The 10,299-nt window shown below is 53.7% G+C and overlaps 1 protein-coding gene across 1 annotated transcript in view; it reads left to right on the forward strand.

The window, feature by feature from the left end:
- The window catches only part of PFKFB3 (6-phosphofructo-2-kinase/fructose-2,6-biphosphatase 3), a 9,412-nt gene extending 3,879 nt beyond the window's left edge, over positions 1–5,533 (forward strand). The window contains exons 7-14 of the mRNA XM_009079824.1: positions 1–180; positions 738–884; positions 1,351–1,455; positions 2,311–2,440; positions 2,642–2,704; positions 2,855–2,919; positions 4,273–4,443; positions 5,507–5,533. The exon at positions 1–180 is cut by the window's left edge and continues 31 nt beyond it. Coding sequence (XP_009078072.1) covers positions 1–180; positions 738–884; positions 1,351–1,455; positions 2,311–2,440; positions 2,642–2,704; positions 2,855–2,919; positions 4,273–4,443; positions 5,507–5,533 — 888 coding nt within the window. The remainder of the gene's footprint in view (positions 181–737; positions 885–1,350; positions 1,456–2,310; positions 2,441–2,641; positions 2,705–2,854; positions 2,920–4,272; positions 4,444–5,506) is intronic.
- Positions 5,534–10,299: the final 4,766 nt, after the last annotated feature.

Raw genomic sequence — 10,299 nt, forward strand, 5'->3', positions numbered from 1 at the left:
GTTGGCCGGCGGTTCCTGGTCAACAGGGTCCAGGATCACATCCAGAGCAGGATTGTTTACTACCTGATGAACATCCACGTCCAGCCCCGCACCATTTATCTCTGTCGGCACGGCGAGAGCGAGTTCAACCTCAAGGGGAGGATTGGAGGTGACTCAGGCCTCTCCAACAGGGGCAAGAAGGTGAGGGAGAAGGGATTGTTCCCCTCTGGCCCCTAGGAGTGATTTGGCTATAGGAGATGCCATGTGTTGGGTCAAGTGTGTGTGGTGACAGCTGAGGGATGCTGAGGGTCCATCGGTGAGGCTGATTCAGTTTGGGACTGGGCATGACCTCAAAATGTGCCTTGCAGCTGTCAGTGTTGCATGCAGTTAGAGTTTAGAGGTTGGGCTGCAGAAGACAAATAAGCACAGCTAAGGGTAAGGGTGGCCAGGGACCTTCCATGGCACTGTGGAAATCCCAGGTCCTGGTGCTGTTTCTTCAAGGCTGATGATGTTCCTTGAAGACATCTGGTTGCCCCTTCATCCTCTGCTTTCTCTCTGTTCCCACATCCCTCATCATAGCTTTTGGGGTTCAATGCATATGTGCCCACTCCTCACCTCAGGGCAGAAGGCTAATCCATCTGCCTATGGAAGGCAAAATCCTGGAGAAGGCAACTTTTCCAGGGAAGCAGGGAAGAAGGCCCCATCGGGAAGCTGTGGATCAGGAATCAACCTCTTTAATTTTTATTTTGCATCCTCAGTTTGCAGTGGCACTGAACAAGTTTGTGGAGGAGCAGAACCTGAAGGACCTCAAAGTCTGGACCAGCCAGCTAAAGAGGACGATCCAAACAGCAGAGGCTCTTCAGCTGCCCTATGAGCAGTGGAAAGCACTCAACGAAATCGATGCTGTGAGTACCTTAGATGGCAGTAGGAACAGCTGGATCAGCCTGGCTGGCAGAGAAGGTAATAGCACCAGCCTTTCTACTTTTGCCTGAGGTCTCACCTTTTGTGGGAAGATTTTACTTCAGAGCAAAAGGGTGACACATCTGCAGGACTCACCTTTTGGCGTTTGATCTTAGCTCTACCTCGTGCAGATGGTTCAAGTTGTTGGCTGGAATTATAGAATGGGTTGCCTTGTAAGGAGCCTGAAACTCCATGTAGTCCAACCCCTGCCCTGGCAGGGACACCTCCCACCATCCCAGGTTGCTCCAAGCTCCATCCAACCTGGCAGATTAAGGAGTGGATTGAAATGGTTCTTGCTTGAACCTGCTCTGTAGCTGAGCACTCCCAGGGCTACAGACAATTCCTTTGGGGAAGGCTTTGCATGTTGGCTGTGCTGGTGCTTTCTGATGTGAGCGTGTCCTATTCTGGCAGGGGGTGTGTGAAGAAATGACATATGAAGAAATCAGGGAGCAGCATCCAGAGGAGTTTGCTTTACGTGACCAGGACAAATATTACTACCGCTATCCCTCTGGGGAGGTAGGTGTGCAGGGAGAGCTGCAGGGACAGCACTCCTACCTCAGGGGTGGCCTCTTCTGCTCTTGACCAGGGGAGCAGGGAGGGCCCCAAGAAACTTGAATCCAGGTCAAGGCTCATGTTACCTTTGCACTGAGCCCTTGGGATGTTGCAGAACATGGAGATCTCACTCAGAAATGTGTCACTGTTCCCACTGACTTTACAGTAGAGGAGTAGGAAAGGGACCCTGGAGGTTTCTAGTCCAACCTCTGTCATTCTATCCACTGTGTTGTGCTGCCCCAATTTCTTTTTGTCTCATTTCCAAAAAAAGTGCTTTGCACTCTGCTCTGAGTGTCGCTCCCCAAGGGCTGATGGTGCTCTCTGTTCCCAGTAATCTGCGTTCAGGGTGTGACACAATGAGGTCTGAGCTGACATCAGTTCTGGGCGATACTTCATGCTGTGGATTGAGCTGTTGATCTCCATATTAAGTCATGCCCATAGTCACCTAGGAACGATCTTTGGAGACATCCTCATGGCAGTGTGTCTGGCAGGAGAACACATGGAGATGTCAGAGACCAGCTCTGGGTGTCTGCCTGGCATGGTTCTTTAAGTCCTTCAAAGCCCATTTCAGGTTGCTCCAGACATTTGAGAACTTAGAAATCCTGTAGGAAATCAAGTGAGGCATGAGTGGCTTCTTGCTCCTAAAGTCTTAGGAGTAGCCTAAAGATTGGTTGAACTTTGCTTGTCTTCAGCAGTAATTACAGTGGTTTGGGCAGAGGCAGAAAATCAGTCTTGTACCAAGACAAGGAGCATTGCTGCTCCTGAGGTGCTGGTTACCTTGATCCTATGCCTCATCTTCCTTCTCTCCTGCTGTCCCAGTCCTACCAAGATCTGGTGCAGCGCCTGGAGCCAGTCATCATGGAGCTGGAGAGGCAAGAGAACGTCCTGGTGATCTGCCACCAGGCTGTCATGCGCTGTCTCCTGGCATACTTTCTGGACAAGAGTGCAGGTGAGCACTCACCAGGAAGGGGATTGACTCTGCTGGGGGAGGGATGATGGACACTGCTCTGAGGACATGGTGTGTTCAGGTCTGTGCATGGCATGGAGCAGTGTGAGTCTCTTTGTGGGGTGGCATCAGCTGTTAAAGAAGATGTCAAAGCCTGCTTTAGGAGAGGGGTGGGATAACCCTCCTGCCTTGCTGTCTCTGCAGATGAGATGCCCTACCTGAAGTGTCCCCTTCACACAGTGTTGAAGCTGACCCCGGTGGCATATGGTAAGTGGGACCTTCCAACTAAAGATGCTGAGGGCTTTGTCTTGTGCCTTCTCCTCTGGGAGAACAGGGGTCTGTGGTGGAGCACTTGCTGACACCCTGTTCCTGTTGGGTTTGCTGATGGCCTTTGTCTCCCTGTGCTCCCTTCTGCAGGCTGCAGGGTGGAATCCATCTCTCTGAACATTGAGGCTGTCAACACCCACAGAGAACGGCCAGAGGTGAGTGTTGCTTGTCCTTGGAGCCATTCCTTGGTGTCCCCTCCTGTCCCCTGTGGTCACCCAGCAGTGGGGACACCCAGGGTGGGCATGGGGAGATGGCTCAGCTGGATGCTTGGAAGTGCTGCTTGAAGACCAGAGCATCAGATGGGTTCTCACTCTGCAAGGTCATGGCTGGTTGAGGGTTTTCCAAGGGAAAGGGACTGTTGCATGTGCCTGCTTCCCAGTGTGTCTGCTCAGACTAGAGGTGGCCCAGGGAAAGCTCTTCCTTGGGGTTTGACTTTTACCTGTACAGTCATCCTGCCACCTGAGCAGGGAATGGAGCCACAGATGGAGAAGGTGACTTCTCCCAGGTCTCCCAAGTGGCTGGCAGAGTGTGGGCTCCACACCTTGCCCAACACCTGCCTTTGTGGGTTTTGTCCTGGTGTGCCCTGACTCTGTGCTGCTGTGCAGGGTGGGATGTGGTGGTGCCTCGTGTGGAAACCCTCCTGTAAGGTTGGCTCTGCCTGCCCAGCCATGTGCTCCTCTGGGAGTTCAGAGGCCAGGGCAGCTCAGTGCCAGGGCTGGGCAGCCACCAGAGGGGCCCCAGGGACCCTGGCCATGCCCATGTCGACCTTTCCATGCGCTTCGTGGTGATGGAGCCCAACTGGGTGCCGAAGGGTTGGAGCCATCTTCTTTTCGGCCAGGTCTTTCCTTTGCTTGCCAAACCTGGCAGGTGGCAGCACCTCTCCCTCCCCAGGCTGCAGGGGGAAGCCCTTCCCCCTGCTGGGGTGGCAGGAGGGCGTTGGTGGGGCGAGTGCTCGGTGCCTGCTGCTGCCCTTCCATCCTCCATCCCCCCGTGCTTCAGCTGGAGCTTGGTGCAGTGCTGACCCTCCCTGGCTGCTCTGCTCCCATCTCCTGAGTCCTCCTTATCAGCCTGGGCTGGCTTGTCTTCCTCTTCTTGCTTCCCTGACTGTCCCTGGGTGGAGGGACCAGCTTCGAGGAGACCTCTGGGTGCCCCTCCATGGTGCAGAGCCGTGGCCTGGCTGCTGCAGGAGTTTTCAGCTGTGTCTAGTGACTTTTTTGGTGAGCAGAGGCTCAGGTGAGGAGAAGACCTCTCGTGTCTGAGTGTAGGGCCTGTTTTTTCTTCCCCTCCTGCATTCTTGAACACTTTACATCAGGTTTTTTTGGTGTCTGGAGCCTTTCATTCGCTTGCTGTCAGTGACCGTGGGGAAAAGCAAAGAGGCCACTTTAAAAAACCAAACCAAATCAACCTGCTTCTTTTTTATTTTTTCTTTATAACTGTCGCCTTCTTCCCTTGTTTCTTTATTTTACTTTTTTATTTACTTTGATTTTCTTTGTCTCACTTTAATTTAGGAAGCAAAGAAGGGACCTAACCCGCTCATGAGACGTAATAGCGTTACCCCTCTAGCAAGCCCAGAGCCCACCAAAAAACCTCGCATCAACAGCTTTGAGGAGCATGTGGCTGTTTCTTCCGCCCTGCCAGGCTGTGTTCCTCAGGAAGTGCCCACGCAGATGCCGGGACAAGTTAGTTGAACTCTTGGTTTTGTTTTGTTTTTGTTTTTTTTTGTTGTTGTTGTTGTTCTCGTTGTTTTATTGTTTGTTGTCCTCCTGTCACTCCTGAAGCTGAGGAACTGCTTGCACTTGCTGCAACCTGTGCTGCTGTCTCTGAGATGCACCTTCCTCCCACGGCTGCTGTCCTTCCCTGCCCTGAGTTGGTTTCAGGAGCACCTGGCAAAGGGTCGTGGTTGATCCTCTCTTGGGTTTTGAGAGCGCCGTGAACTCCCCCCCAGAGCTCTAGTGCCTTCACCACCCAACACCATGGTGTGAACCTCCTGAGGAGCCTCATCTCCAGAGAGGGCAGAGCCAAAGAGCTTGTGCCTCCCCTCTGGATTCCCTTGGCTCCAGTGTAGACCTGGCGCTGTAACGAAGCAAATGTTCTTGGGCTTCCCTTGAAGGAGCTGCCAAGACTCCTCTTTGTCTGGAAGAGTTGTCTTCTTCCTGGAACAAGAGGCAGAATGGACCCAAAATGAGTAAAAGCCTCTTGGCTTGGTGAACCTGAGTGTAGCCCATGGTGACACCCAATGGTCAGCTGCCATGGTGCTTGTGTCCTCTCCTCTTTCACTCACCCATGAAGGGCTGTAGGGAGAGAGGCCTTGCCTTCTGCATGTTCCTCCAGGAACAACCTCCTTTCCCTGAGCTCACTAGGGAATGGGATGGTGCTGGAGAAGCAGCAGAGAGCCCCTTTGCCATGCTGCCCTTCCCACCAGCTGCCTGTTAATTCTCCCCCCTCTTCCCGTTGTCTGTGCTGTCTGCTGTGCTCTCTGCCCTGCTCAGGCAGGCCCCAGGGCAGGCTAGGGATGGTTCTGTGCTCCCAGCTGCTCTGCTTGGTTGCTGCTTTGCATGAGCCTTCCTACCCCAGCAAGCACCAGGTGAACAGCTTGGTCTGCCCTGGGGCTGTGCTTGGACTGGCCGAGCGTGGCAGGGCCCTGTGCCAGCTCTGGGTATGAGGCTGTCGGGTGCCCCTGGCTGTCCTGGCGCGGTCTGGGTGCGGTACTGACTCCTCTCTCTCCGTTCTGTCTCTCTGCAGCCTTTACTAGGGAAGGCATGTCTGTAAGTACCTTCTTGGTCTTGTTCCCCCAACCCTGTCCCATGTCTCCTGCCATCCCACCCATTCCGTTGTTGTGGAATCTGCCTGGGGCAGGGACTTGTCTTAGGAGAGGCAAAGAGGAGGCTGTGGATGCTGCTTTGTCCAGCCCCTAAGTGTCCTAGCTTGGTTTGGTGCCCCAGGTTTCTTGTGAAGTGAAGCAAGTTATCACCTGCCTTCTGTTGATGCTGCCTAAATTCTCTGGACAGTCCTGGGATGGGAGATGCTGTGTTGAGTGTTCCTGGAGTTGTCTTCGCTGTGGTAGTACATGGTACTGTAGGTGATAAGCCTGGGGGGGTCTGTCCTTCCTGAGGGCTCTGAGCTGTGTCTGAGTGATGGCACCAGAGAGAATCTGAGAAGGTTCTGACCCTCTCAGGAGTGTGTTCTCTGAGCTGGGCTGACCCTGGGTCCCTGGCACCTGCAGGTCTGCAAGCCTGGACTTTGAGAACTGTCAGCCTATGTGTCATGGGCAGAGTAGATGCAAATTGTCCTTCTTCATTAGGAAATTAAACACCTTGAGTGTTTAATGCACTGATAATGAATAGTCAAGGTTTTGGCAGTTTGGCTTAGTGCTGTTAGATCCTTGTGTAACAGGGTCAGGACAGCTGGATAAATCTGAAGTCTTTGGACTCAATTTGTGCTACATCACTAACTTGAGAGTGCAACAGTTGTGGAGCTGTGCTCGAGCATCTTCTCAGACTCTGGGGCTGAGCTGATGCTGGGGTGGTGCCCAAGGGTGTTTCTGCCCTCTGAGGACCAGCTGAAATCAGCCCATGAGCATCCCTGTCCCGGATTGTTTGGTGGGCTGAAGGTGGAGGGATCTGCTCGAGCGTGGCCAGGCCAGAACTCAGCCTTGCTTGCATGCAGCAGCTCTTCAATGTCATGTTTCTTCCCCTTTTAGAGTAAACATTTTTGAGGAATGGGCGGTCAGGAACGTCGTGCTTGGCTTTGCTGGTGGCTGGGTTGGGGAAGATTGTCGTGCTCCTGGGTGAATGCAGAGGTCGAGTTGCTCAGCATGGCCTGCATGCCTGTCCTCCTTTCCTTGCTGCTCATGGGTACAAAAGCTGTTGATTCAATCCTGGTGGTCTTGGGTTGCTTTAGAAGTGTTTTTGTTTCTTTGTCCATCCACCGTTTTCCCACCTGTGCTGTAGTGAGAAGCACTGCATGCCTCAGTGCTGGCTGGGACACTGGAAATGTGCTCTGGTGTTGAGTTTGGAAGGTGGCTGTGTCAGGCTTGGCTGGACCACGAGTTCTGCTGGAGCAGGCAGTGATGATTTCCCCTCCCAGCTGGAGGTTGGCAGCAGTGTACTTACAATCTCCAGCTGCTGGGAGCCTGCCTGTACCTACAGGCTGCATTTGTGGAGCCAGTGGAGGCACCCCAAAGTCAAGGCTTGATGACACTCACACTGCTGCTGCCTCTTGGAGGTTGTTGTCTCGTACACGTGTGTGTTTGGTCCCTCACTTTGTCCCACCACTACCTGTGTGGGGTTGGGGGAGGTGGAAGGAATCTCCTTCCCTCTTTGTACCATGGGCCTGGGTTGGTGGTGGGTGCTTTGCTGCGTCAGCCCTCACTGTTGGGGTCTTGATTCCCATCCAGGAGGATCAGGGGACACCTGGAGAGGCTGGGGACGTGGCTGTGTACTTCAGAGTCCTCCTGGCTGTGGGATTGAGCTGATTTGGGGTCACGGGACTACCTGGCGTGATGGTTTCTTTTCCTTTTGCTTGGTTTGTGATCCAAAGTGCACTTTTTATCAACCACCTGATCCCCTCCCTTCTTCTCCCCTTCACTTTTCATGCTTAAAGAAGACCTGTTTGTCACTTTCTCAAAGTTTTCTCTTTGCTAATATTTCCAAGGTAAATGGCTGTGGTGCATGTGGCTTTTCCTAACCCTCCTCCTGTCTCCTTAGATGACAGAACAGCTCAGCCTGCTCTTCCTCAGAGCCTGGCGGAGCTTCCTGCTGCTCTTAAGAGGCAGTTTAGGTAGTAAAAGCCAAAAAGAGAAAACCTAAAAGGTTGAGAAACCTTCCTAGCTGTTTCGTAGTGCTTTTTTCCACACCCTGTTTTGTGTAGCTTTGTGAGCTGGGAAGTGTCCTTGTGGTCTTCCCCTGGGTTTCTCCTGGAGTGGATCCCAGGGCTGGTCCTGCTTGTATTCAGCTGGTTGTCTCTGGTTTCGTCGTCCTCCCCCCACACTGGTGGGGACCTGTTGTTGTCACCCTGCTCCAGGACTGTGTCTGAAGCGTCTCTAAGGCCCATGAAGCCTCATGGGGTGTTGTCAGGGGAGCAGGTGCTCCTGCCGTGCTGGTGGCAGTGGCTGGTCCCTGTGCTGCCTCCTTGGCATGGCGGGGGGGAGCTGCCTCTTCTTGGCAGTGCCAAGGATGGACAAACTGTGCCCTTGTCCTTGGCATGAGGGGGGACACTGTACACCCTCAGGGGGAATGAGAGAGAGGTGTGAGTGGACTGCTGGAGCTGACACCATGTCCCCTGTCCCTGGCCTTGTGGGGGCCAGAGCAGCTCCAGAGGGGTGGGCTGGGGGGGGTTTAACTCAGTTCTTTGGGACATCTCCACCAAATTCCCACCCTGGAGTTGAACCAGGTGATGCTTGAGGGGGAAGGGCTATGGGTAGCAAGTCAGTGCCTCCCCCACCTCTCCCCTCGGGTGGGCAGTGTCCTCTGCTCCGTGGTGGACGTGGTAGTGCCCCATGGGGTGGGCAGTGTCCTCTGCTCCATGGTGGATGTGGTAGTGCCCCATGGGGTGGGCAGTGTCCTCTGCTCCGTGGTGGATGTGGTAGTGCCCTGTGGGATGGGCAGTGTCCTCTGCTCCATGGTGGACATAGTAGTGCCCTGTGCGTGGCTTTCTGCTCCTCCTGTCCCTCGTTGGTGTGTGTAGAGGACTCTGGGGATGGGACCTGGCCCAAGCACAACCCCAACCTGTTCCTGCTGCTCTCGTTTCAGAACATGAACTCCTCTCAGAAGCAGTCGTGACTCCGTGGGCCCTGTCCCGAGGCCACCAGTGCCACCAGCTTCCCATCCCATTGCTCCTCCGATGCTTGCTTAGCTCCCTCTCGTCCTGCCAGGGCAGGGGAGAGCAGGGCAGGGAGCTGAGCTCCCCGGGCACCCCCAGCTCCTCCGGCCGTGGCGTCGCTCTGCTCTCCATCCCTGCCAGGCCGTGCCGCAAAGAGCTTCCGGCGCTCGGGAGTTTGGTTCTGCTCTGTAACCCTTTGGATCTCCTGTCAGGATGGTTGGTGCTCACCCATTTCTGGGTGGGGTGTGTACATACGTGGGTGGCACGGGCGTCGCGGAGAGGGAAGGGAAGGGTGGGCAGAGGGATTCTTGCATTTTGTATGATGATTATTATTCTTATTAATAACCTTTCCCTGAGCCCCAAACTGCTGTGCTGCAATCCTCCCCCAGCGCCGCGAGGCAGCTCTGTCAGTTCCTTTGCTGCAGGAGATGCTAGGTCTAACAGCAAAAAACCCAAACCAAAAAAGAAAACCTTTCTTCTGTCTTAGCCAATACACCTTAAAGGGGTTTGCAGAGAATGTAGATCTGCTGCTAAAACTGGTGGCAAGCTGCCTGTGGTGGGGGAGGAGGTACATGACTTGGGTGATGCTTTGCCCAGGACTGTCCTGAGTCCAGGCCTGGGTCAGTTTTTGGGGCTGAGCACCAGGTGAGGTGCAGTGCTGGGACTTGATCCCTTCCTTCCTCTAGCTTGGAGGGAAGTGGAGATTTGAGCTTTGAATCCCTGGGCTGAGGTGGATGTGCTTGGTGGACACAGGTCTCGTGGGGTGGCTGGGGCACAGTCCCTGTGAGGAGCCACCAGCAGGGACAAGTCTGTCTGTATTCTCTTTTAATTATATACATACATGCACACACAGGGTGTGTGCTCATAGAAACCGCTTGGTTTTTGCACTTTATTTGTGGCAGGGGCAGAACTCTTTTTTTTTTTTTTTTTAACTCCTGCCCCTCAGGGGCAGCCTGAACACAGAAACTTGTATGTGTTTGTTTTTAACTGTACTTTGCATACTGGACAGCTGGGGCTGTAAAATAATAGCAGCTCCAGTGTTTGAGGGGTGTGAATGTGGCAGGGACAGGGTGAGGTCCTGACTTTGGCTCCATCATGGGGGTGAGATGTGGGCCCCATCCCAGGCTGGGAGACTGTTTAAAAGTCACAATTAACCACTACTGCTTTATGCAAAAGTCTGTGGATTTTGAAATTTTTTTTTTTTAGGGTTTTGGGTTGGATTTTGGGGTTTTTTCCCCACCTATGTGCAGCATCTTCTCTGTACCCATCTCCTTTTGAGCTGGAGGTAGGAGGTGAAAGCAACCACTTCTGCAGTGCTGGGCTGGAGATGGGCAACCCTTGGGATTCAGCCTTCCCACAGCATCCCTGGAGATGGGTGTGGAGAGTTTTAGGGAGAAATGATGATTATTTTTTTTTTCCCCTCTTGTGTGTGTATGTTGGGGGATTTGGTCTGTTTTTCCTTTGGGAGAAGGTGAACCACAGTGCCTGTCACTCCAGCCTCGTGCTCGGAGCGGCGCCCAGGGGACCGGGGCTGTGCTCCGCCTGTGCCTGGGGGAGCTTGGGCACGTGTGTACCATAGTCCTGTACAGCTGAAACAGTATTTTCCCTTCCCTGATTCCCTCTGGAATAGCCTCCTTAGAAGCAGCATCCTCCCTGTGTGGTGGGTAACATGTGCCCCTTGGGTCTCTCTGCCTCTGAGCTAAAGGAATGTTTTG

Source organism: Acanthisitta chloris, unplaced genomic scaffold, assembly GCF_000695815.1.
Source record: "Acanthisitta chloris isolate BGI_N310 unplaced genomic scaffold, ASM69581v1 scaffold17608, whole genome shotgun sequence".
NCBI lineage: Eukaryota > Metazoa > Chordata > Aves > Passeriformes > Acanthisittidae > Acanthisitta > Acanthisitta chloris.